The 25963-nt window shown below is 41.3% G+C and overlaps 4 protein-coding genes across 4 annotated transcripts; 2 read left to right on the forward strand and 2 right to left on the reverse strand.

The window, feature by feature from the left end:
- Positions 1-130: 130 nt before the first annotated feature.
- On the reverse strand, positions 131-2552 carry LOC117383254 (DOMON domain-containing protein FRRS1L). The gene is made up of 5 exons (XM_033980374.2): positions 2129-2552; positions 1680-1764; positions 1330-1468; positions 941-1187; positions 131-875 (listed from the first exon to the last, which is right to left on the reverse strand). Exons 1-5 carry the CDS (start codon positions 2331-2333, stop codon positions 703-705), a joined length of 849 nt encoding a protein of 282 aa, XP_033836265.1. The 5' UTR covers positions 2334-2552; the 3' UTR covers positions 131-702.
- A 13450-nt stretch (positions 2553-16002) lies between these two features.
- Positions 16003-18579, forward strand: LOC117383784 (phospholipase A and acyltransferase 2-like). Its single transcript, XM_055227811.1, has 4 exons — positions 16003-16091; positions 17339-17462; positions 17539-17834; positions 18439-18579. The coding sequence occupies exons 1-4, from the start codon at positions 16044-16046 to the stop codon at positions 18526-18528; spliced, it is 558 nt and encodes a 185-aa protein (XP_055083786.1). The 5' UTR covers positions 16003-16043; the 3' UTR covers positions 18529-18579.
- alg2 (ALG2 alpha-1,3/1,6-mannosyltransferase) lies at positions 18555-22033 on the reverse strand. The gene is made up of 5 exons (XM_033981005.2): positions 21876-22033; positions 21373-21544; positions 21154-21291; positions 20714-20881; positions 18555-20520 (listed from the first exon to the last, which is right to left on the reverse strand). The coding sequence occupies exons 2-5, from the start codon at positions 21541-21543 to the stop codon at positions 19780-19782; spliced, it is 1218 nt and encodes a 405-aa protein (XP_033836896.1). The 5' UTR covers position 21544; positions 21876-22033; the 3' UTR covers positions 18555-19779.
- A 270-nt stretch (positions 22034-22303) lies between these two features.
- Positions 22304-25751, forward strand: sec61b (SEC61 translocon subunit beta). The gene is made up of 4 exons (XM_033981611.2): positions 22304-22455; positions 22901-22998; positions 23874-23975; positions 25305-25751. The coding sequence occupies exons 1-4, from the start codon at positions 22453-22455 to the stop codon at positions 25390-25392; spliced, it is 291 nt and encodes a 96-aa protein (XP_033837502.1). The 5' UTR covers positions 22304-22452; the 3' UTR covers positions 25393-25751.
- The last annotated feature ends 212 nt before the right edge of the window (positions 25752-25963 follow it).

Here is a 25963-nt window from a genome sequence, read left to right on the forward strand (position 1 = left end):
AGGCTCTATTCATTATTGACCAATAAATCAACTGAATCAAACTCAAATCTCCTCTTTAACCATGAATAGTGATGTCCAATGGGAGTTTTTCTTTGACACATTTGTACACAATAATAACAGGATTATTATGTATGTTCATATATTTTGTTCTTTATTAATCATAGAAAACATGACAGATGTCCATGGCACTCCATTGCTGTTACTGTTATAGTGTTCAGTGTTCACATGCTTTTTATCTGAGAAATAAAATGTAAACACTTGTGAAGGTAGCTACTGCGTTACGCCATCCAATATGCAATTATTTTATGTGTCCAGTTCTGACATAAATAAAGTGGTGTGTGAGCCTCTTGGCTTCTTTTACTTCAATTAAAATCTACAGTAGGGCAAAGTCTTTCACCATCAGCGAGAGTTGGTTTTTGACACTTTTTAAGTGGTTTTCTACTACATGCAGCTGGTGCATAACTGTATGTATTTCACATTTAAGTAATTCTGTAGTAATAATTTAAGTAGGCTATTCTACTTGGAAGCATATATACTGTTTAAAACTACTTAATAATTTTACTCATAAAATATGTTTATCTTATTTTCTGAAAAAGTGTACTATATCTGTAGCTCTGTGCAAAGTACACATACAGTGAATATGGCATCTTATGTTATTGCTGCTTTTTCCTGTTTCCTGGGTTCAGTTCATGTGCTCAGTTGTCATGGCGACCCCATCAGCAGGTAGAAGGTGAGTGCTACGATGAGCAGGAGGCAGAGGGGAGAGTTAAAGGTCTGGTAGGCTGTGGAGGGCATAAACAGGTCCTCATACTTGTAGATACTGATCATGTGATCACTGACAGGGGGACTGTCAATATCGTGTCGAGTGATTGAACCTGATGAAAAAGATAAATACATTTAATGTCACACAAAAGTTCACATAAGTGACACAGGCACTCACCTTGAATAGCAGGACCCCAGGCAAACAGGTAGTACCAGGACAGGTGTAAGTCCACCAGCGTCTCCTCTCGGGGCACATACAGCGGCCGCTTGAATCGACACGTGACACGATTGTTTTCAAAGATGCCCTCCTCGTCTCGGGCCGGGTTCCTCTTGATCTCTTTGGCCCACTGGCCGACGTTATAGAAGTGATGGATGCGCACACGGCCATTGTCATCATGGACACAGCCCATAACATCATCTCCTCCCTGGAATGAGGGAATTTATGAATAAAACAGTTCCTTGCTTCATGGCAGAGTTTAACTAAATCCAGTTCACGCTCTTTACATGTTCTTGTTTCACTTATGATAGAGTAGCTAGGCTTCTGTATAGGAGAATATTTAGACGCACCATTTTCTTGTCAGAGGAGAAGCCTACAGCCACCCATCCGTCTGTGTCTGCACTCAGCTCAAACTCCACATCGGTCCCAATCCGCCGGTAACTCAGAAAGTAGTCACAGGTCTCTGCATCACAGCCTGGTTTACCATACCTGCCACAAAAACATCTTTCAATGACCAGTGGACTTGAGAGGGGGGACAGAAGAATGCTAATTTGTTTAGCAACTGTTGCCTACTTACTTGCTGAAAGGTTTAACATATGGTCATGATATCAGAAGGTTAAGAATTTGATTAGCGTTCTTAATCAACTTCAAGCGAAAAAGACACTGGCTGTGATCACAGTTGTGGGGAGTGCTGTCTTACCTGATGCAGCCTTTGGTGATTCCACAGTCACTAACTTTGATTTTGGCAAAGGGGTCCACAGGTGGAGCAGTGGGGAATGGATATCCTGTGACACAAAACAGACCTTAGTGAACCTGACAAAGCAGTATTATTTAAGTGAGTCAGAAGGAACCACAGGGCCTGGCCATCTGTGGCAAGGACGGGGACAGGGAGGGAGACAGAGAGGGGAACAGGCAGGGGGACAGAGAGGGGGACAGGGAGGAGGCAGCACCAGGAGCTGGCCTGGGTCCTGAAAAGACCTCTGTGTTGCAGTGACCACTTACATTGCATTAGAATAATTTAATGAAAGGAAGATGTTTTTAGAGCAAGACATTGGCTCTTCATGCTGAACTAATATGTGCTGATTGTGGGATGTAGCTGATAAGTGTAGAATAGGATAAAGGATTTTAAAGCAAGAACAAGAAGCTCACCATCATCAGACAGATATTTGGACTCCAGAAATTCGGACGCAAACGTGCTGTATGAGTCTTTATGCGGCTCTTGGTGGCCCGGGTCTCCGTGCTCGCCATGTCCGGCCCTGAGGGCTCCTTCATCGGTAGGACTCGCCGCGACCCCCATCCAGCCGCTCTGCACGAGCAGCGCACACAGATGCACTGCTGTGCGCACTAAAGCCATGGCTCACGGGGAAGAGAAGTGCGACGCACAAGGCTAAAGCACCAGAGGATGCATTCTCATGGAGTGTCCACGTTAGCTCATCGCCAGATTCATCTCTGCATCCTAATGCGCATCATGCAGCGGATGTGACGGCTTCACTAACTGGCTAATCAGTAATCCGAGTTTAAATGACACAAACCTGTAATCTGGAGACCTAAAGCAAACATACCAACATAATCCTCGATATAATGCTAATCTGGATGACACAAGGTCCAGGACGTGTTTTTCTTTAGATAATTAGTCAGATGAATAGTTTCTCCCACCCCCTTCACTCAGATCTTCATATTCAGGCTCCACAGCAGCCAATCAGGAGCCGCAACGTACAAGCATCAGTAACATCAATGTGTGGAGACTACTGTTCATTCACTTTTATTTTACTCTCTGGCGGTGTCTCTTATGATCTAGAGTCCTGGTTTATGTGGTGTTCAAGAGTCAAATCATTTCTCTAATAAGCCTATTGTGATAATATACGTTCATTTCAACAGGATGAGTATGTGCATAACCCACCACTTGGTGGCAGTGTAAGACTATTTACTTCACAAAAGTATTCAACATCAAACATTGATTTATTTGGTCTGAAATGAAAAAAACATATTCAAATTAAAGCTAAAATTACATTACCGAGAAGAAGAGTGATACAGACTCATGTAGGTCAATATTTTGTCTGGATTGGATTTCGGTTATAAACTAGTTTTGTTTGATTCATATATGTGTGTGTGTATATATATATATATATATATATATATATATATATATATATATATATATATATATATATATATATATATATATATATATATATATATATATATATATATATATATATATATATATATATATATATATATTTGACATCAGATAAGATATGCCTTTATTAGTCCCACAGTGGGGAAATTCCAGTATTGCACCGCACAGTTAAAGATCAGAAGGAAAATGGTACCTGCAATAAAACAAGATAATAAATAGTTTAAAATAATTTTAAAAATATACTTAAAAATAAACTAAAAATAGACTTTAATATAACATCTAAGTAAAGTGACTTAAGTATTGCACATAGGTGTGGATGAATGACACATGTTCAGTGTTAACAGTGTTCATTGTACAGTCTGACAGCAGCAGGAAGGAAAGACCTGCGAAACCTCTCCTTCACACAGCGAGGGTGAATCAGTCTGTCCCTGAAGCTGCTCTCCAGGGCAGACAGAGCATCCTGCAGGTGGTGAGACTCATGGCCCAGCATAGAAAAGACCTTAGCCAGGACCCTCCTGTCCCCCACCTCTTGCACTGAGTCCAGAGGACAGCCCAGGACAGAGCTGGACTTCTTGATGACCTTGTCCAGCTTCTTCCTCTCCCTCTCTGTGATGCTGCTGTTCCAGCAGACCACACCGTACAGGATGGCTGATGCCACCACAGAGTCATAGAAGATCTTCAGATCTTCTGGCCCTCTCACTCCAAAAGACCTGAGTCTCCTCAGGAGATAGAGCCTGCTCTGGCCCTTCCTGTACAGTGTGTCTGTGTTGTGAGTCCAGTCCAGTTTGTTGTTCAGATGAACACCCAGGTACTTGTATGAGTCCACTCTCTCAATGTCCCTTCCCTGGATGTTCACTGAGGGGGCAGTAGGGTGGCGTTTGCGGAAGTCCACCACCATCTCCTTGGTCTTCTCTGCATTGATGATGAGGTGGTTCTGCTGACACCAGTCCACAAAGTCCTGCGTTAGTCCTCTGTACTCCACATCGTCATCATCCTTGATGAGGCCAATGATGGCAGAGTCATCAGAGAACTTCTGGATGCAGCTGTCTGTGTTGTGTTTGAAGTCTGCAGTGTAAAGGGTGAAAAGAAAGGGCACGAGGGTACCCCAGGGCACTACAGGTCATGAGATCAGACACGCAGTTCTTGGCTCTCACAAACTGGGGCCGGTTTGTGAGATAGTCCAGGATCCAGTCTGCCAGGTCACAGTCCACCCCGGCAGTCTCCAGCTTGTCCCTCAGGAGCAGTGGCTGGATGGTGTTGAAAGCAGAAGTCAAAGAAGAGAATCCTCACAGTGCTGCCGGGGTTCTCCAGGTGTGTGTGTGTGTGTGTGTATATATATATATATATATATATATATATATATATATATATATATATATATATATATATATATATATATATATCACAGAGAGGGAGAGGAAGAAGCTGGACAAGGTCATCAAGAAGTCCAGCTCTGTCCTGGGCTGTCCTCTGGACTCAGTGCAAGAGGTGGGGGACAGGAGGGTCCTGGCTAAGGTCTTTTCTATGCTGGGCCATGAGTCTCACCACCTGCAGGACGCTCTATATATATATATATTCATATAACTTGTAACGCCTGTACCTTATGCCTGATGCCTGCGCCCTGTAGGTGGTGCTATTGTTCCATAATGTGAACTGAATTGTTGAGTTTAAACAGATGTTGGAGGTTAAGGGTTGGCCCGTGTCTCTCCGTGTTCCTCACATCTAAAAAGTTAAAGCAGCCTAACAATTAAAACATTGCCTGACAAACGTGGACCTTTTTCGGTTTTTTGACTGATAATAGTGGCCCTTTGGCATTACTAGGCAAGTTTTAATCAAGACTTAAGGAGGCTCTACTTTTACGCATGTAAAACACGTGCCCGGTGTTTGAACACAGCAGACTGTGACCTGCTCTCCATCACGTCCGCGCACTGACACATTTCAACCTGATCCATCACTCCTCTTGTTCTCTGTGCGTCCAATTATCCCACGTTTATCCTGCCATTATTTTCACTGCTCGCTCTTTCTCTCTCCCTCTCCTTCCCAATTACCATCCCGTGTGGGGGGGCAAAGCATGCTGGGTAATGAGGGACTCTGAGGTGTACCAATCTTATCTTAATAGCCTTAAAGGGCCGCTCATTAACACAAACACTCACTCTGTCATTCATAGACATCGCCACACGCCACACACTGCGCTATGGATAGAGTTACTACGGGGAAGGAGCTGGGGACTTGATTGAAGCGGTAGGATCGAAGGGGGAGAGGGGGGGATAAGAGGGAGGAGGGGGGGTCTGGTTAAATGTCAGCCGTGTGTCTCCTGGGCCCGACAGACGAGGAAGTGACAGCCGAACAATGGCGGCTCCTGGAAGCATTCAGAGGCGCACAGCTGCCAGGAGAGGAGCGCGTGTCTGGATACGTCCCGGATTATGGCCCTCCACCTGCACCTGTATGTATGAGCTATAGTGGTGTTAAGAGAAATGCATTTGGTAGCGACAAGTGACCCTGACATACATTTTTTCCACTATATTGCGTTAATATTATCAAAACATGGCCCATTGCAGATAATGCTTTTATCTTTACGCATGGACCTGTTGAAGCCCTCTTTTTATACCACTTTTATACTTTATTTAAAAATATGTGCTGGTTTAACCCTGAACTTTTTGGTTGGTCAGGGTCATATCTATAAATTCTGTGCTCAGTTCTTCTTTAGTCCAGGCTGAATTAATCCTGGTTTTAGTAAAAAGTTTTGTTTTTTTTTTGTTTTGTTTTTTTTAACTTGGATTTGTAGCAGCAGCAGCAGCAGCAGCAGGGGTGGCTCCAGATATTTTTCCTACAAGGGGCTAAGGGGGTGCCAAGGTCCTCTATAGTGGAGCCCCATACATATATTTGGTTAGTACCTTGATATGGAAGTCTCAGTTTTATTTTGAACGCTATATATGTCCAAATTGACTTAAATCTCCTATGAAAAAGTGCCTCACCTGCTTTTACAATTGAAATAGTCAAGGCCCGAAATGACTGCATCTCACTCCAACACTTCTGGACACATCTTAGTTGATCACTTTCAGACAGTAGATCATTTATCGATTCACTCTGCTTATAACGCCTTGCTATTATCTCTGTCTTTATCTCCTATCTATCACCCATACAGCGAGGAGGGAGCCGTTTGCCTTGGGACTCCTCTCTCAAACTGCTTCATTTGGGGCGTGTCACAAATGCCCCCACTCACCCTGGACCGTAAGGATTATTGACACATCCTGGAAGAGTATACACCTCTGCCCATGCTCATCCCACGCTCAGTAACTCACCTAAAATAGAACAAAAGTCTGTGTGTGTGTCTATGTGTGCTTAATTTATGTGCTTCTTACTTTGGGACCAGTTTGTGCTTGTGTCTGGTGCTCAGTGTTCATGTATCAAAGGATAGGGTTTCAGTTGCGGTGAAGTATTTGCTGTACAGATAAAACGTATCGATCAACAGTCAGACAAACAGTGAAATCGTGTGAAAAAATGAATTCGAGTTTGGTTTGTTAGATGGGAGTGATCCTGTATTGACAATAGACTTAAAATGCTTGTTGTCCTTCCTTTATCCGTTAAGTCTTGACACTGCTCTCCTCCTATAGACAATAGCAGCGTCCCAGGCCTTAAGCAGTGATTATAGTATCGGGTAGTGGGGATTGGAGGACCACACCATCATTAGTCTGGTTAATCAGAACTTAGCTGCAGGTTAAGCTCCGGAGCCTCCAGAGACAGGCTGATGAGCTGCGACCCGTGCCCAGCTTACACTGCTCAGGTCTGGGATGTGCGGCGGCGAGCTCCCCTGGCCCCTCAGTCAGCTCCAGCCCGGTAATCTATAATTCTCCCCCAGAGCAGAGAGACGTGGGCTGAGCCTCCTGGACGACACGGACGGAGCATGCATGGTAATGAGACACAAACTGACCACCGCACTGTCACTCACACCTGTTCACTCGCAGTTGGACAGGGACAGTGGAGGAGGAGGGAGATTCAACATGAAATACACCTCAGTTTTTGTATTCTCTTATGCAAGTTTATGAAGAAACAAGTTCGTAGCGTGTTATGGTTTGGTGGTTAAGATGGGTTTTCGGATCAAAAGGGGACTCGTAGTGGACTGGACTGTGCCAATGATTTCTTTAAACATTGAACTCACATTTCTTTATTGATTATGGGCTTTACAAGACTCTAAACTAACACTAACACCACGATGACTTCAGTATGTGAGTCAGACAAACAATAGCCAACAGGGGGAATGTGTCTTCATGTTTGTTGATGTAGAAGCAGAAAAATGGAGAGGGTTGAGAACTTGAGCCAAATTGTCAAAGGCAAATTGTGATGGCTTAATGAGTGAAGTTAGAGCATCTTCAAAATAACAGCTTGTGCAGCGAGTGACCTGCGAAAACATTATGAACATGGACAATTATTTTTATATAGACCGAGAATATGGAACGTGATGGCATTTCTGACTGGTTTTAAGGTAGTTTATTTGGAGAATTAAAACAAATCTGGCAATATGTACAGTACATTACTTTTTTTTTCTTTCTTCATTAGCAGAAAATGCCTGTATATATTGTAAAAAGTCTGGAATATGCAGCACAATTGTCTATAGACTGTAGTGTATCCTGGGCTCCACCTCATTGTCATGGGTTTAATTCTCATCGCCAACAATTTACTCAATGTCACTCCTTACGTTTCACTCTCATTTCACACTTTCATCTGTCATGTCTAGATATTTTAAGTCAGAATTACGTTAAAACTAATTAAATAATACAGGTTCATTGAGTAAAACACATCCTATCAAGTCAAAATGATTCATATTTCATACTAATGTAGATTTTTTTCTAAGGTATCCATTGTCTTACTCTGACTCCTTATTTACTCTATAAAACTATCCAAAACAAGTGCGAGTATGTCACCCATGACCTTGACTTAACGACCAATTTGTTCCGACATCTAAATGCTTAACTACCACTGTCCCAGCCGCTCCTATTAACCAGCTCAGCATTAGCCTCCTGTAATGACCACTGGGAGCTCGCACGCAGCCACACTCACTCCACAGTACTGCACATAAACACAGTCCCCTGGGTCAGGAGGGTCTCCGCACAGCAGGGACCCTCCACATAAGTGTACACAAGACACTACCGCCATTGGTCTGCCTTCCCCCCTCCCCTGTCCCCTGTGTCCTCATTAGCCCCAATCATAGCCACTTCCCTATGTCTACTATACACGCTCCATCCATCCCTACCCCGCCACACACAAATTACATTCTCCATCAGGATAGTGTACAAGTCTATAGGTCTTTATAAAGGACAGAGGAAGGTCGTGGGGGTCTCGTGGGGTTCTCGCGAGCCTGAAATATTTCCCTGCGGAGAGGGTGATGACCTGGGGTGAGTGGATGCGAGAAGGAGGATATGAGATTTCCAGGTGATGGAGTGGACAGGCAGGTTTGGTACACTTTAGCGCTGCTTTGTGACCCACTTGAGCAGCGAGGAGGAAAAATAGGAAGCCAGCAAGGACCCCCAAAGGACTGCCAAAACAAAATGGGATGTGACAACAAAGCCATCAGTTTAGTAAATAGATCTCTGCAGTCTTTTCATCACAGCGTGTTCTAATCAGCGCTTCATTGTGACCATTAGCCACACCTGTTTTCTTAATCAGACTTTTGGCATCGACACGAGAGCTGCTGGCACCGGCCTTCTCTCACTCCCACACGCACGGACGCTAAGTAAACACGCTAATTTTGACACCAATCATGTCACCCAGTCAACGAGTCTTCCTTCCTTCCCCTTTTGTATCTCAAATATAACACATGAGACAGTCAGTTTATACCCAATACTCATTACTGCACTATGAAAATATGTTTGTCCCAGGAGGAGAAGGGGCAAGTTTAAGAGTGTGAACTAGGAAAGGGTGATATGTTCCAACTTCTAATATCGGAATATCAGAGGACGTTCCCTCAAGTTTATATTGGTCTGATATTGAAAATGTAGCCGATATTTGGCGCTATGAAAATATGTTTGTTTCAGGAGGAGAAGGGGGGAGCTCAACAGTGCAAACTAGGAGTGGGTGAAATATCTGTTTTAATATCGGTATCCAATAATAATCAAGACATTTTTTTGATTGTTTTACATCCAGGAAAACAAAATTCTTAATGAAAAAAAGACCTTTACCAAAGAATATCAGTATCAGTGATATCGGAGGAGGTTCCTAGAAACTGGCACTGATATTTTTTCTAAGTTGCGCCAGCCTCTTATTTTGTGACGTAGATAAAAAAAAACATTTTGTTATTATGTTTTGCAAAAAGTAAAAGTTAATTTCTGAACTTTCCACATCGGTCCATCCCTAGTGCAAACTGAAGGTGTGCTCAAACTTGTCTTTTTGGTCCTTGTTTTAGTCCAGTTTAGTCCAAATATAGACTTGGTTTGGTCCTGTTCTGGTCCTGGTTTAATCCTGGTCTAGTCCAGATTTAGTCCTGGGTTTAGTTTTAGTTCTGGGTCCCAGTTTTGTCCCAGTTTTGATGTTGTGATTGTGCATGTGTGAACCCACCCTAACTCACCTCCCAAATCTTAACACTGTGTATCCTGTACTGTGGCATGTCAGCGGGTTTTCTATTGATAACGTCCATTAGCATATTTATGATCATTGCCAGCCTCTTATTGTTCACATGCTTCATTAATCTTCATCTGCTGGCGCTGGACTGACAGCTCAATCTCACAGGCCATCGGCGGGCCGTGCACACAAACACAACTGAACATAACTTGGAGCGACAATAGAGGTGCTTTGTTTTGTGTTGTAACAAACGCACACACAGAGATAGAGGATGGTATGATTGACACTCACCCCTATGAGGATAATCACCGGAGGTTATGCTGCCCAGCTGTGAGGGGGGCTGTGAGGGGGGTTGTGAGGGGGACAGTGAGGGGGTCTGTGAGCCTCCCCTGGCATCACACGCCCGCCGGCTCACACCTCCTTCTGAGTGAACCAAGCAAGAATACTGTCAACAGAAACACAAGTTACTTTTAGATACTACATTTTCCTGCTTTTCTTTTAAAATTGATCATCTGAAATTCAGTAAAGAAGTGATGACATTTAAATGCGCACTAACTTTTCTAGTGGAAGGTTTTTTCTTTACCTGGAATTTCTGGCAGTTCTTCATGCAGTTGTTTTTGTTGCTGAAAAACCTAAAACTTTACACATACATTTAAGTATGTCGCCTCTCTATAGATCTGACCTGTAATTTGACCTGAAACATCGCTTGCTTGTCACCATGAAGACTGAATGCCATACTGTGGAACATTCTGCTATAACATCTCTGGAGAAAAGGCGATGGAAGTGCTGGACCCTCCTTCAGAAAAGTTCTAGAGCGCACCTTTACTGTAAATGAATGTTTCATGCTGTATTTTCTCATGTAATTAGACTATTTATGTTTATCCCATCACCCAACATAAATATTTGGATTATAAATTGATCTACTTAAGATTTATAAATTCAATCAACAAAAAATAAATGCTTCAAGTCAGTATTTTGTTTTGTTGAGTGTAGTTATGATGCATACTGATTGGAGTATGGCCACTTTTCAGGATGTTTCTGTTATGCTCACCACAGTAAATAGACTCTGTGCACATATTTCTATGACAGCATCACACTAGCTACCTCACTGTCTCAAAGTCAGTTTTATTAAAATTGGAAATCATGAAATAAACAACCTATTAATATTCAAATCCATTACAATAAAGACTACCCAGATATTTGTATATGTAGAATATTTTAGTTTGTGGTGTTGACACAAACCTCTCTCTTTCTAAACATAGAACGCTCCCTGTCCACTGCCTGATCTTTAATTATTTATTTATTATAGAATTGGCAAAAACCTCATAGAGATTAAATTGGACAGAAAGTAGTGACTCTAACAGTGACGTTACCGGGCGCTGGTGTGCAGAGCCTATTACACTGCCTGGCCAAAAAAAAAAAAGTCGCCACCTGGAGTTAACTAAACAAACAGGTACGAGCCTCCTGCAGTTGGTCAGGTCTAGGTTCAGCAACAGTCTGTGCTCAGAGAATGAGGTCAGCTGACACCTGAATATACTGAATGACCAGGTTATTCCATCAGTGGATTTTTTCTTCCCTGATGGCACGGGCATATTCCACGATGATAATGCCAGGATTGATCAGGCTCAAATTGTGAAAGAGTGGTTCAGGGAGCAGGAGACATAATTTTTACACATGGATTGTCCACCACAGAGTCCAGACCTTAACCCCATTGAGAATCTTTGGAATGTGCTGGAGGAGGCTTTGTGCAGCGTCAGACTCGACAATCATCAATGCAAGATCTTGGTGAAAATTTAATGCAACACTGGATGGAAATAAATCTTGTGACATTGCAGAAGCGAAATCGAAACAATGTCACAGCGAATTTGTGCCATAATCAAAGCTAAAGGCGGTCCAATGAAATATTAGAGTGTGTGACCTTTTTTTTTGGTGGCTACTTTTTTTTTTGACCAGGCAGTGTATCTCGCACGCAGTGATGTAGTAATTTAAAATGGGTTCACATTCATACTTTGTCTAGAAACTGATAGAGCCATATGTGTATATCCGGGTTTGGAGCTGACACAAAGAGGACATTAGTGTAGGATTTAATGTGGCTCATAAATATTTTTGTTCATTCCATTAAGTTGAATTCCAAGCAATATTTAGAATTAGGTGGACAGACTTGAGTAGTTACAGTGGTCTGGTTATATGTTTTTCTATTAAACCACAGCAGTTGTACATCATCATCATAAGGATTTCACTAATCATTATCAAGGCATATTAAGATGATTGAAGTAATTATAAAAGTGCAGGTAAAACTAGTTAAGGAGCAGTGAAATAAGTCATGCTAATGTGTTTGTTTAAGGCCGTGCGCGTGAGCCTCCTCAGCCACCGTCTACATGACTGACTGCCTCGCTGCTGATTAAAGTCTGAATGGGAGTTGGATGGGAGCCAGGTTCAATAGGAGGTCTGATCTTCAGGTGCCCCCTCCTCCTCCTCCTCCTCCTCCCTCGCTCTCCTCCCTCTGTCTTCTCGTCTCTTCTTCCTCACCTGCTGCTCCAGGAAGACGACCAGGGTGAAATCAGTGTGTACCGCTACAGGCAGGAAGTACAAGGATAATCTCGGAGTTTCCAAATTTGGATGATTTCTAAAAATAAAATACTGTTAAATGTTTAAATGTCCCTGTGAGCTTTACGCCGTGTTATAATGTTGTTACCTCCTCAAAAACATACTTGGAGTTGCGTTTTGTTTCATTCACGCATGTTTGAGTGACCATTTAATTAGTCTGTCCACATCTCCAAAGCTCAAAATGCTCCATTCCACCTTGTGATGTCATGAAGCAGTTAACATCTACTTTTTACCTTTTGTTTAGTAGAGATTGGCAAATGCAGGACTGAAATTATCAAAATAATTCTAGTGAAGGTGTACGGAGTTTAAGAATGCAGTTTAGCACTTCCTGTATCACCACATGACATCACAAGGTGGAACAGATTGTTTTCTGTTTGAGACAAGAACTCAGCCTAAATATGCAGGGTTTGCGCGTTAAACATGTGAATGAAACAAAACACAACTCCAGGTATGTTTGTGATGAGGAAACAACATTAGAACAGATCAGAAAATAGCGTAATACGGGCCTTTCTCTCTGTATAAATAAAGACATGAAAATGAAATAAAAGTGATGTCTGTTCAATGTTGTGTTCCTATTGTCCTCGTGTTAGTATAAGGATATCACTACTTAAATCTACCACTGTTTATTGTGGAAAAAGATATGTGTCATTAATCATTAACGCATCAGTGTGAAACAAGGTGTGAAGAACAGTTGATCTCGGATTTAACAGCGTAAATCACATTATAACAAATTTTCATTGGTCAAATTGAATAAACCCAAAGCTAGTTACAAATATGCGGTGTTGTTTTGCTGCAGCCATAAGATAGTTTACATATAGAACAAATCATAATGCGTTTGAATGCTCGGCCATAAATATGCTTTTATGCTGTCTTTAATATTCCACTATCAGAGATTATACAAGCGTTATTGTGTATCTTTATATGGCTTTAGTAAATCATTTCTGTTGTCTCATGGTAGTGTTTTTTCCAGTGTGTTTAAGACTACTGCACTGGTACATTTACGAGGTGTAAGCCAATATATTGAAATATTTTATGGAAGTAGTAAAGTCGGAAATGCATAATTTGCTCACATGTGTAAAAGGGATCATTAATATGTGCTTGGAATACAAATACGGATTCAGGTTTCTTTTCTCTGACAGCAACGGGAGAGGCTTTTCTGGAGCTTGTCAAACTGCATGTTACTACGAAATAATATTCAGACAAAGACACCTAAATGCAGCGCGCAAGGTCGCTTTGTACACACTTAAAACAGAGGAAATGGTTGGTTCCAGTTCATGTCAGCAGATTGTGTGTAAAAGAAGATTAGTGGCGTTGCAAATTTAATAAATGGTAAATGGTTTCATATCTAACGGCTGGCCTGGGAACGCCTTGGGGTCCCACCGGAGGAGCTGGAGGATGTGTCCGGGGTGAGGGAAGTCTGGAAGTCTCTGCTTAGACTGCTGCCCCCGCAACCCGGACCCGGATAAACGGAAGAAAATGGATGGATGGTTTCATATAGTGCTTTTCCACCTTCAAGGCACCTAAAGCACATCAAGGAACCACTCACCCATTCACACAGGCACTGGGGGTGAGGTGGGTTAAGTGTCTTGCCCGAGGACACAACAACAGCATTCATGTATAGGAGCTGGGGTCGCACTGCCAACCTGTGTGTCAGTGGATTTGACCGGCTCTACTAATGATGTTTTTATGCCGAGAGCGGAATTCGAACCGAGAAGAAGAAGAAGAACAAGAAGAAGAAGAAGAACAACAACAACAACAACAACAAGAGCAAGAAGAAGAAGAACAACAACAAGAGCAAGAAGAAGAAGAAGAACAAGAGCAAGAAGAAGAAGAACAACAACAACAACAACAACAAGAGCAAGAAGAAGAAGAACAACAACAACAACAAGAGCAAGAAGAAGAAGAACAACAAGAGCAAGAAGAAGAAGAACAACAACAACAAGAGCAAGAAGAACAACAACAACAACAAGAGCAAGAAGAAGAAAAAGAACAACAACAACAAGAGCAAGAAGAAGAAGAAGAACAAGAGCAAGAAGAAGAAGAAGAAGAACAAGAGCAAGAAGAAGAAGAACAACAACAAGAGCAAGAAGAAGAAGAAGAACAACAACAACAACAAGAGCAAGAAGAAGAACAACAACAACAACAAGAGCAAGAAGAAAATGAAGTGGAAGAACAAGACGAAGAACAACAACAAGAATAAGAACCAGAAGACAAAGAAGACAAAGAACAACAAGAAGAAGATGGCATTGAGTTCTGATATAGAAGTTAATAAATGTCAAAATGAAATTAAAGTTATATGTCTTGTAGAGAAAACCCTATCTCATAATGATCAGTGATTTGAGGGGGAAAAGTAACTGAGAGGATTTTGACCACAAAATGTTAATCATACATTAAAATACATCTTTGTTTTAGGATACTCATATAAACACACATTCTGTACATAGTGTTATGATCTGGCATTACACTGATAACACTGTAAAGAACAACAGCACACTCCTTGTAGCTGTAGGACAGTCCTGCTCGTGTGTGCTCTTTGTTTTTTTCCAGGGCAGAGGTACTGTGACCTGGTTAGTGCAGGCGCAGGGGCTTATGGGAGCAGAGGTGCAGGGGGGGGGCGCAGGAGCAGGTGATGTATTGGGCCTCCTGTGTTTCTCTCCTCATCAGCTTCATTTACCCCATGATTAACACCCAATCATGAGCTGTGATTAAAGCCACGGTAAAAATATTCACCACATAGTTAATATTCTGCTAACAAGGAAAGCAGCTCCCAAACTGCCAACTAAATAGATATACAGCCACACGCGCGCACATACATCTCCGCTCCTGCGTCGCCTGAAAACTCACACCTAAACATTTCGCGGCTATCTGCTCCCCCCTGCTCCCCCCCTGCTCCCTCCTTTCCCCCCTCCGTGCTGGCTATGTGGAATTAGAAAACCCACCCCGCGGTCTCATTAATTAATTAAAGACTGTGCGCCGATGGCACCTGGGCACCGGTTATCGCTGCAGCTCAGACGCACGGTGATCTGTGTAACCAGCCTCCACAGGGCAGCCTCAGAGGCGAGGAGAGCGCAGCGCAGAAAGGCAGAAAGTGTTCTGCTTCTGTTCAACTTTGAGCTAAAGACAGTTTCATGAAAATGTATAAAACTTATATAGGGTATTACAGGAGCCTATGCGTTATGTGACCTCCAAGAGAACATCCACTGCAGCTATAACAGGATTAAAATGACACTACAAACACTATTTTTACAGCACATTTTAATCATTGTAGGTTAAATATTGTGCAAGAACAACGACTTTATAGTGACTTAACTGTATTTCAGAATGATTCAGTTAGTATCTACTTTTCTAATATCCTAACTTCTTATTTAAGTTGTTTTTTTTGTTTTGTTTTTAGTTTTGTTTTTTTTAAATAAACAATTAGTTCCAAGACTTTGCTGTTGGTATTATAAAGTGTTAAAAGTATATTTTTTCACATAGCAATATCATAACCTAAATTTGACTTGCATTTTTGGCTTATTTTTCTTTTGTGGCCAAAGCTTTGTTAATTGGTCCAATAAAGAAAACAGAAGATGGCTTAAAATGGATGAATAAAATGGACGGACAGAAGGTTGAATCAAAGGACTGGATATATGACAGTGTGAAAGTCTGTACGATAATTAATATGTGACGTATTGAAGGTTCATCTTGATAACAATAGTGCTTAATAAAAGGGTGTCTTAACCTGTAAACTGTGTCAGTTTGTTTCTCCTCTGAGCAGTGACCATGAATGCGCTGGGGAACTGGAACAGCCTTCTGTCAACATGGAAACAGGTTAGCAAATACGAGAATATTAGACAAGTACAATTTAAGAGTTTTAAAAGTTTTAAATGTGGTGCAACCAAAACCAATTTGATCTCTTGCCGCAAAAGCTCAGAAAGCCTATTTCATTTAAATTTACACAAGATAAAAGCTCATTAAGATTAGTCAAAAGCTAAAATATTCAGATTTTGTGTTTTAATGATGATTTTAATTAAGGTGACCAGACTGGGGTGTCAAAAAGAAGAACATCTGATTTATGGGTGGGAAAATAGAGAGTTTTTGCTATGTTACTGAGGTTTTCTTTTGCTGTTTCAATGGAATATTATGCATGTGTGGCAATATGTTTGACCGGGAGTCTGGCTCCAAACTGCAATTAGTTGTATTCCAATGAATTTTAAGGGGCCACAAAACAACAGCACAAGCCAACTAATCTATATTTTTCTGAGGTAAATGGTCACATTTTTATATCGCGCTTTTCCATCTTCAAGGCACTCAAAGCACATCAGGGAACCACTCACCCATTCACACACACTCTCATACCAGTATACTCAGACACTGAGGGCGAGGTGGGTTAAGTGTCTTGCCCAAGAACACAGTGTTAGCATTCACTTGTGGAAGTTAGAATCAAACTGCCAATCTTCACACCAGTGGACAAATAGTGGACAAATCAGTGGACAAACTGAGATACTGAGGTTTATGTTCTTAACAGTCTACCTTTAGTCAGGTGGTGGTTCGTCTGTCTCCTGCCCCCGTGTCTCCAGGTCTTTCCACTGCTATATTAGTGCTTTTAATGATTGCATAAGTATATGGTATTACATAAGGCAATGTTGTACCGGGGTCCTAAGGTGTGATCCAGGAAACTGAGCTACTGGGCAACAATCACTCAGCAATAGTCGGTAGAGCATTTGTCTTCTAATCCAAAGGTTGACAGTCCGAATTCTCCTCTCGACATAAAAAACAAACAAACATCAGATCCACTAAACAACAGGTTAGCGGGTTCCAGTTCCCACAGATGACTATTGTTGTTTTGTCCTTGGGCAAGACACTTAACCCACCTTGCCCCATGTCTGAGTACACTGCTGTATGAATGTGTGTGTGAATGGGTGAGTGATTCTTTGATCTAAAGCACTCTGAGTACCTTGAAGGGGGGGAAGAGCTATACAAAAATGTGACCATTGACCATTTCACTGATATTTTTACACACACTCAGCTCTCCAGCAGTCCATCCAGTGGTTAAAGTCTTTGTTGTGTTCCTTCAGGTTGATAAAAGTGTGGATACAGCGGTGATAGGAGACCTGATTGAGTTCCTTCTTCCCTGGTCTGGACTGTCTCACTGGGCTGTTTATGTGGGAGAGGGACATGTCATGCACTTTGGGGTCGGAGGTGAGCTTTTGCAGAAAAAAATACTTAAAACCTGAAAATTTCTCAATGGCCTTTATTCATTTATTTCACATTATAGATGAGAACACGACACAAAAAGCCTGTCGCAGTTTTATCAAGCTACTGATCCCCAAGTCTGGGAGTATCCTGAAGAAGACAAGGATTTGTACACAGATGATTTCCGAGATCAGAGTTCCTCCAGGCACTACCATCCGTGTCAATAACAACAAGCACAAGCTGGCCCCCTCCACACTGGACGAGATCCTGTACCGCTGCCACACTTTCCACCACCAGGAGTTCACATACGACATGGTCAACTTCAACAGTGAGCACTTTGCTACATTCATCCGCTATGGCCAAGCTATGGGAAACCAGGTGGGTCTAAAGATGGTTTAAAAATGTGGTTGGTTTGAGAAATGATATAAAATCTTGAAATATGAATCAAACTACTTATTTCCTCTGCATGATACTGAAAAGAGTGAGCATTTACCAACAAAATATAAAATTATAGTCTGAGTTCAAACTGGGCACAAAGTCACAAAGGCAAGATGCGTAGAACTGCAAAAACAATAAATGAAATTACAAATATTTCTCACAATTTCTGTTCAAATTTACCTGTAGACAAAGTATAGACCTACATTTTATTATTTTAATGTCCTGGGTAGAACAGGGGCATGTATCATTCTGAACATTAATTATCTTCATTGTATTCTAGATGAAAACATTTATGTAATTGAATAGAGGAATAACTGAAATCATTACATATCTGATTAATTGCATAGAGGAGGAGGTCTACATTTTAAGAGCTTCTGGTTGAGCTAATAAAAACATTTTCAGAGGCTCATAGCTTTTTTTGCTCCCTTTCTTGTTCATTTTCAACTTCTCAAAATCATTATGTAACTTCTGTACACTATTTTCTATTTATACAGTTGTAATCGACTTAACTTTAATTCAGTTTTTCAATTGTGTCCCAATTTAGATTTCCTTGAAGCCAAACAACAAAGCCAATGCGGACACGACTCAGACCCTGCAAATGATAATGCAACAACGCTCCGAGACGGAGATATAATGATTTCATTCAGTAACTTCTCAACATCAGCAAAATAAAATAAGATAAAAAGTTTACATCCTGCTTCTGTTTCATTTATCCCTCAGCAAACTTCTTAAATGAGTAGAAAAAGCACAGCAAGGCATTATCAATGTTTACAAAATCTGCTACAAACTTTAATAAATGCCAAAAGCGTCATCAACAAAGCAAAGTTAGGAAAGTATGTGTTCTCTTGTTTATTAGGACTTCAGGAATGTCAATATGAGTGTTTCTATACAGTAGCAGTGCTGAGGAGACTAGTACACAGACACAATGACCTTATGCTATTCTTCTGTTTCATAATGACCCAGACACTGCACTGGCCATCAGCAGGCCTCTAATAGAACAAACTCTCTCCATCATCGGCTAATAACGTCCATTCAGCCACAGGAGTCATGGCCGGGCCAGAGCTCCACATCACCAACAAAGCCCCAATTCCTAGCGTCTAAACAGGAAGCATCCAGTTTATCGATTTGGGATGGTGGCCTGTGACGCTATGGGGTGCTAACTACATTCCTGCTCAGTCCCAGACACAGACAAATAGCACTGCAGAGAAGAAAACATACTCGGAGCACAACATTTTACGCTCACAATCAATCCTTTTGGCTCATTTGTCTGGATCTTTCTGCAGCAGCCTCGTGGACACACTTGCAGGGGTGGTATTTTTTAAACTCGTTACTCTTTTCTTAATTGGTAGAGAGATTCCATCCTTTTTAGCCTCGCAGCAACCCCTCCAGGGGAATGCTGATTAATTGCGTGAGAAGTCCTCACATTTCCCCTCCCCACAGACACACAGGGCTCCATACATTTTCTGCACGCACACACATATGCATCTACATTTAGGGAATATTAACATCATATATGTTAATAGTGAAGGCTTCTGGGCACAGTTTGACTCTGAGTAACTATGTGTAACCAATGACAAGATACAGCAGACAATGACCAAGACAGATCCAATACTAAGCCCTGTGGACCTTAATGTTAAATAACTGTGGATGTTATTTCTGTGCCAGTCCATTTGCATTATTCAATCAGACAAGAACTGGATAGTAGTTCAATTTCTCAGGTCCAATTTCTCTACAGATTTTTCATCCACATGAATTCATTCAAGATGTATATATGAGAAGGGACCATTTTAATATTTGATGAAACATTGTTCAGTTTATACAATATCCAGATGCTTTCTCCTTCACATTGTGTGGTTTTCAGTTGTCTGTATAAATAGAGCAGATGTTATTGGCTCAGTCTGAGGATGTATCCGTGCAGCTGGTCTGAGAAGGCCTCCAGAGAGAACTTGTCTTGCACCCTGGTCCTTCCGGCCTGTCCCATGTCTTTGCGGAGGTGGGGGTCTTTGACAAGCCGCTCCATAGCTGCAGAGAAGGCCTCTGCTGTGGGCTCACACAGGAAGCCTGTCACCCCATCAGCCACGCTCTCTAGGGGACCCCCAGAGTTCACTGCGATAACAGGGCAGCAGCAGTACATGGCCTCCACTGGAACAATCCCAAAATGTTCTCTGCTCGGGGTGTACAACACAGCAGCGCTGGCCCGCAGCAGTGCCACCTTCAGGGAGTCCGAGGGGGAGCGCAGGAAGGTGACACAGCCCTCCAAGTGGATCTGCTCTGCCAGGTCCTTTAGCTCATTGTAATGCAGCACGTTCTCTGTGACACGGTCGTCATAGCCTCCTGCCACCACCAGGTGGACGCTGGCTGCCTGCTCTCTGGGCAGTCTGCTCCTCAGAGCAGCCAGAGCCTCCAGAGCCAGGCCCAGGTTCTTCTTACGCTCATATCTGTTCAGAGAGAGGAACATGCAGGAGGTGCCTTCAGGAAGTAGTCCCCCCAGGCCACACTCCTGTGAGCTGGGCCGGTCAAAGGTGCTGGTGTTCAGGGAGGGGTATAGCACATCTGTCTGGACTCCACTCAGACTCCTGAACGTGTCTCTGAACACGCCTGCAGTGAACTGACTGTTTACCAGGATCTGAGGAGAGAGAGAAGGCAGATTAGCTCTGCTATATCACAGCACTATAATTCCAGGTGAGCTGAATAACATCCACAGGTCTTAAAACAGCCTCAGGCCCACACAAAATGTCACTGTTTCTATCAGTGCCTTAACTTTATAACTATAGAACTTCTTAGTGCATATGAGGATTAGGTCATAAAAATGCACATACCATGTCAGCCATACCAGTCGTCCGTTCCTCCAGCCAGTCAATAGGAGCACGATACATTTTCTTCAGAGCGGTCTTCCTTTGTGTCAGTAGCTGGTCTGGGAAGTGACAATAGAACAGAACCTTTTTCCTGTGACGGGAAAGCCTCAACACTGGGATACATACAGACACCTACAGAGAAAATTGAAAAACTGAGATAAATGTAGACAAAAAGAAAATCAAGCATCATAACCCAGTTTTACTAGTGTGACTTTTATATTTTTAGGGTGAAAAGTATCTCATAATAATCAATTTAGGCATAAAATCAAAGCCATGTTTTCATAATTATTTCAAATGTAATAAACCACAATAAAATAAAAAACAATAAAAGAGACACTCTGCAAATGCAATGGGTGTGACATGTGGAAACTAACCGTGTGGTCCTAATGCAAAAATGGGCAAACCTGATCACAGAAGACAACATCATACTCCAGTCCGCTGAAGAAGACCAAATATAAGGCTACATAGATCATTCTTAGGTATGCACAAAGAGCATGCAGATAACCACACAAACTCGTAGGTAGCCAGTCACCAACACAGATCTACAATATGAACAAAATACAATAAATAAGATAAAGTTGACATTACAAGGGAAATATTACAACAACAAAAAGATTATTTACCACAGGCAGGTCTGGGTCAAGAGTCTCAGAGAAGCAGTGAGTGGGGTCATAGTGAGCAGTCCATATTTGAACACTACATCCTCGAGATTTCAAAGCCACAGCTGCATCCACCACCAGTCTCTCTGCTCCACCGATGCCCAGGTCTGGATGGAGAAATACCACTCGCACCATTCTACAAAGAGGAAATATAAGAATTAAGAGGAATGATAATTTTGCATTTACAAATTAGGAATCAATATTTTATAAATGTAATGCACTGTAGTTTTAAAATTAATATGAATTGTAGAAAACAGTCTGCAAAATAGCCTGATAAATAACTAAGAATGGGAAAAATAGTTGACAGAAGTTTATTTACAAATGTCATCTGATCAATGAAACAAAGTCTAACAATAAATACAGACTACAGACTGCTACTGACCCACGAACTACTGTTGTTATCTTGATTTGGCAAACTAATTTATACCGCTAGCAGTATCTTTGATTAAAATTAACTTAATTGTTACCTTTGGTTCTCTTGAATACTTCTTCCCACTACTGATAAGACTCGTCTATCCTGCGCTTTATCAACACACCATTTACAGAAACTGGTGAGTTTTGTCCGCCATGTTGGCTCAAATGCCCGTTTAAAACTGTGCTGCTTGTGTTCAGTGTTTGATCCAAAATGGCCGCGTTTTCATGGAAGCAAAGCACGCGTTTCCTGTAAGACACGTCAACTTCGGTTAGCAAGTGGCCCAACGGTCTGCCTTTAAAATAATTATACATTTAAACTCTATATGAACATAACTTATACATGATATGATTTCTTATGTTTTATTTTTTGGGATTTTGAGAAATGTTTACAGAAATAATAAGGTATTCGTAAACGTTATTGAGTAAAAAGTCAAAAAACCGGTCAGGCATCTCCGCGGTCCTCTAAGTGTCTCGGTGCTGTGTGTAGTCGTGTCCTTTTTAGATAGGCGTCAGCATTGTGAGAATCTGCTCAAATTTGCACCAATTCCTTTTGCCATCTGTTCATTTGACGTGGACATCAGCTGAAGACAAGCGCACAGATTCACCCTCGATCACAGTAACAATTTAATCATGGTAAGTCAGCTGTGCGATCATCAAAATAAGACTTTCTATTGATGCTTCTTGCTATGCTACGCTCTGTCCATTCATATAGAGCTGCGCTGAGCCTTTGCTGTCTGAATTAGCTGGTTAGCATTAGCTTCTCAATGAGGACGTGGCTGTTTAGGAAACTATAAGTGTACTACTTACTAATATATTAGTTTTGGCGCAAAGTGACTCTCCTGTACTGATAATGAAATAACTATATTATCACTTTTTTATGGATAAAATGAGTTCATACATTTGTTGTAACAAGTGTGGATAATAAATCTGGCTGTTAAATCTCAGATACTTGCACTGTAATTACATAGTTCCTACATATGCTCCTTGAAACTTTTAGGTGCCCGTTTTTATTTTGGCACTTATTCAAAATTTGTGAGTATACTATGCTAATAACTTTACTAATTTTGTTTGTTTTCAGCCTGGACCAGCAGCAAGCGCTACCAGTGTTGGGACATCCAGTCGGTCCCCAAGCAAGACAGTCGCCCCTCGAGCAGCAGGCTCCACAGTCAGGCAAAGGTACTTCTGTCCACATAAAACTGATGTTAATAATCGTACAACAGAAGTATCTTGAGTTAACCATTTATAATTTTGTGTCCACAAAGTCTCCAAGAGCTTTAAAACTCAAAAATTTCAGACTCAAAATTTCTAGAGGCTGCCTAACTCCATTCTTTTCTTTATTGTCTATTTTATGCAACTCCAAAATCTGATATTTTAAGGATGGGTTTATTATCGATATCGATTTTTTTTAATTTTTTTAATTTTTTTGAGTTGTTTATAGCACTAAATGAATGTTGTGCTCCGGGCTTAATCAGTGAATAATCAAGGTCTCACTTTACTCGCGCTAACTTATTAACCCCTTTGAATTAATTAATTAACTAGCCATTATTAAATTGTACCATGTCTGGCCACAAATTAAAATGTTTGAGTTCAGTTTATATTTTAACGCTGTATTTCATTACCAATAAGATATAGAATGATGTTTTGTCAATTTAACAGATTAACATCTTAAAAGTTGTTTTTAGTTAAGGTTTATGTGTCACAGGTTTATGTGAAATCACTGTAAAATTACCCACAAAGTGCAGAAATATCACCACTTTATACCTTAGTTTTCATTCTTGATAAGCTTGCTTGTTTTTTTTTTTTGTGCAGCATTTTTCATAGTAAATAATATAGTCCAATATTTAAAGTAGTTCCAAACACCCAAGGACAAAATGGTAATAAAATTCTACTCTAAACCAAACTAACACTAGACCTGCTGAGGACCTCATGTAACACCTGAAGCTTTTGTACCACCAGTACCACAGTTTGAGAACTAATACATTTGCTTTTCATACCTCCTCTTTGCTACTCTCTTGAGACATTCTCTGACTGGATCTGTGTTTGTTTTCTAGGAAAGCAGCCAGCAGTGGCACACGCAGCGGAGGCAGGACCACATCAGCGGGTACAGGAGGCATGTGGCGCTTCTACACTGAGGACTCACCTGGTCTTAAAGTGTAAGTCTGCTCTGAAACACACAGCAGCCAAACTCCCAGTGATGCTGAACTCATTTCCTCTCTGACATTTTACCTGATCCACTCATAAGCATCTACTTAAGAGTAATTTACTATAATGAGAGGAAATTACCTTACGTGACTCTGTAGTTCAACAAATGATTTCTACTTAAAGTGTGTACAGTGGTTTTATACACACGGTAGGCCTTTAAGTACTTTCACTTCCAAACAGGACATAACATCAACTTTTCTCAACTGTGGCTGATCCTATTTAAAAATCACTTGCCAATTAGGGTATTAAAGGTGCACTGCGTAACTTTTCTGGTAGAGGGCCTGCAGTCTCCTCTTCTTAGTGGAGATACGATGCCCTTGCATGGAATGTTTCACAAGCAGATGATGCCACCAGGTAGAGTTAACAGGTCATATCTGTGGAGAGGTGAGCCCAGGTTACATTCCAAATGCATGTTTTTCAAGGAATTATTGAGGGGAAAAAACATTTCTGATTGAATAAATGCAAGATGGATACATTTAATGCCATACTGTGAAACATGCAGGTAAAACAATGGCATTTATGTGCAGACAAACAGGTGGCAGACCCCACATCAAAGTTGCATAGTGCATGCTTTAAATAGCAGCAGGAGTTATATGGTTTGCTGTAGAAGTTGTAATAAAATATATTCTTCTAGCTTTAATAAAGTTATCAAGTTCAAATGCAATCTATGTCTGGACAAGAGTGAAATGGCTCACATTATAGTAGCATATAAGGTTAGGTGGATTATGCATCAAGTTCATCTGGCCAAAGAAGTGGCTAGTAACCAAAATGAAGACTAGCGTCAAGTCTTTTTTCCAAACTTTCTGTAACCTCCAATTCCAAATATTTTAGAGCAACTTTTAGGTCTTGTGTCTTGAGCAGCACGTGGCAGATCAATGCAGCGATGTATTGAGTGTCTGTGCAGTTGGAGGAGGGCAGACGTTTGGTACAGTGATGTATATATCGAGTATGTGTTTGTTCCTGCGTTAGACTCTTGCCTCAAAGCTTCATTAAAGGATCGGCTCTAAAAGGTCAACTCAATTACAGCCTTCTGACAAGAGGGAGGAGGGGGTGCAGAGGAGGTGGTCGGCATGGCAATGTTGCTACTTACCGATGCGCCCCAATCCCCTGTGCTGCTCAGTCCCTTCTTCAGACACCACAGCCCCTCCTAGTATCTACATCTCGTCAATAAAATCGTTTGCTCTGTCGATCCTAGAGGGTTTGGCTTTACAGGGCATGATAAGTAAGACTGGTGGTGAGTTTTCATTTGTGCTAATCGTTTACTTTGATTTTTCTGACAGGGGCCCCGTGCCAGTCTTGGTCATGAGCCTGCTCTTCATCGCTTCAGTCTTCATGCTTCACATTTGGGGAAAATACACCCGCTCTTAAGAACTGCTGCCTTTTGACCTTTGCCCCTACGACCTCTGGATCTCTGCCTCTTCACACATCGGATCAGGACCAAATGACAAAGCTTGTCTCCACAGACAAACTGGATTTTTATGCTCCTGTGCAACATTTGCGGTTCCCTGTTGCTTATTTTCTTTCATTACACTAAAGGAATAACCATACATTGGAAAAACCCTCTATCCCACCATAGACTCAAAACTGCGTGTCTTCATAATTCACTTCCCTGATCAAACTGCAGTGTTTAAAATATATTTTTATGTTCAGGCTCCAGTCCAACAGCTTATTGAAGTCTGACTTGCTTTTTGTTAGCAACATTTGTACAAAATGTGATTTATAAAATTGTACAATAAAAAAAGGAAAAAACATTTGTGTGAGGCTTTCTTTCCTTTTTTGATTGAATATTACCCTCAATTTTTATCAATGTTGTCACTGTTAAGTAGTAGAACTATTGGCACTCATACTTAAGTTTAATATAGTAGTACAACATTAAGAAGGTTGTATATATGATCTGTAAAATGACATGGAGTAATATCAAGTTTCATGTAGTTTTAGC

This window comes from Periophthalmus magnuspinnatus, chromosome 16, assembly GCF_009829125.3.
Source record: "Periophthalmus magnuspinnatus isolate fPerMag1 chromosome 16, fPerMag1.2.pri, whole genome shotgun sequence".
NCBI lineage: Eukaryota > Metazoa > Chordata > Actinopteri > Gobiiformes > Gobiidae > Periophthalmus > Periophthalmus magnuspinnatus.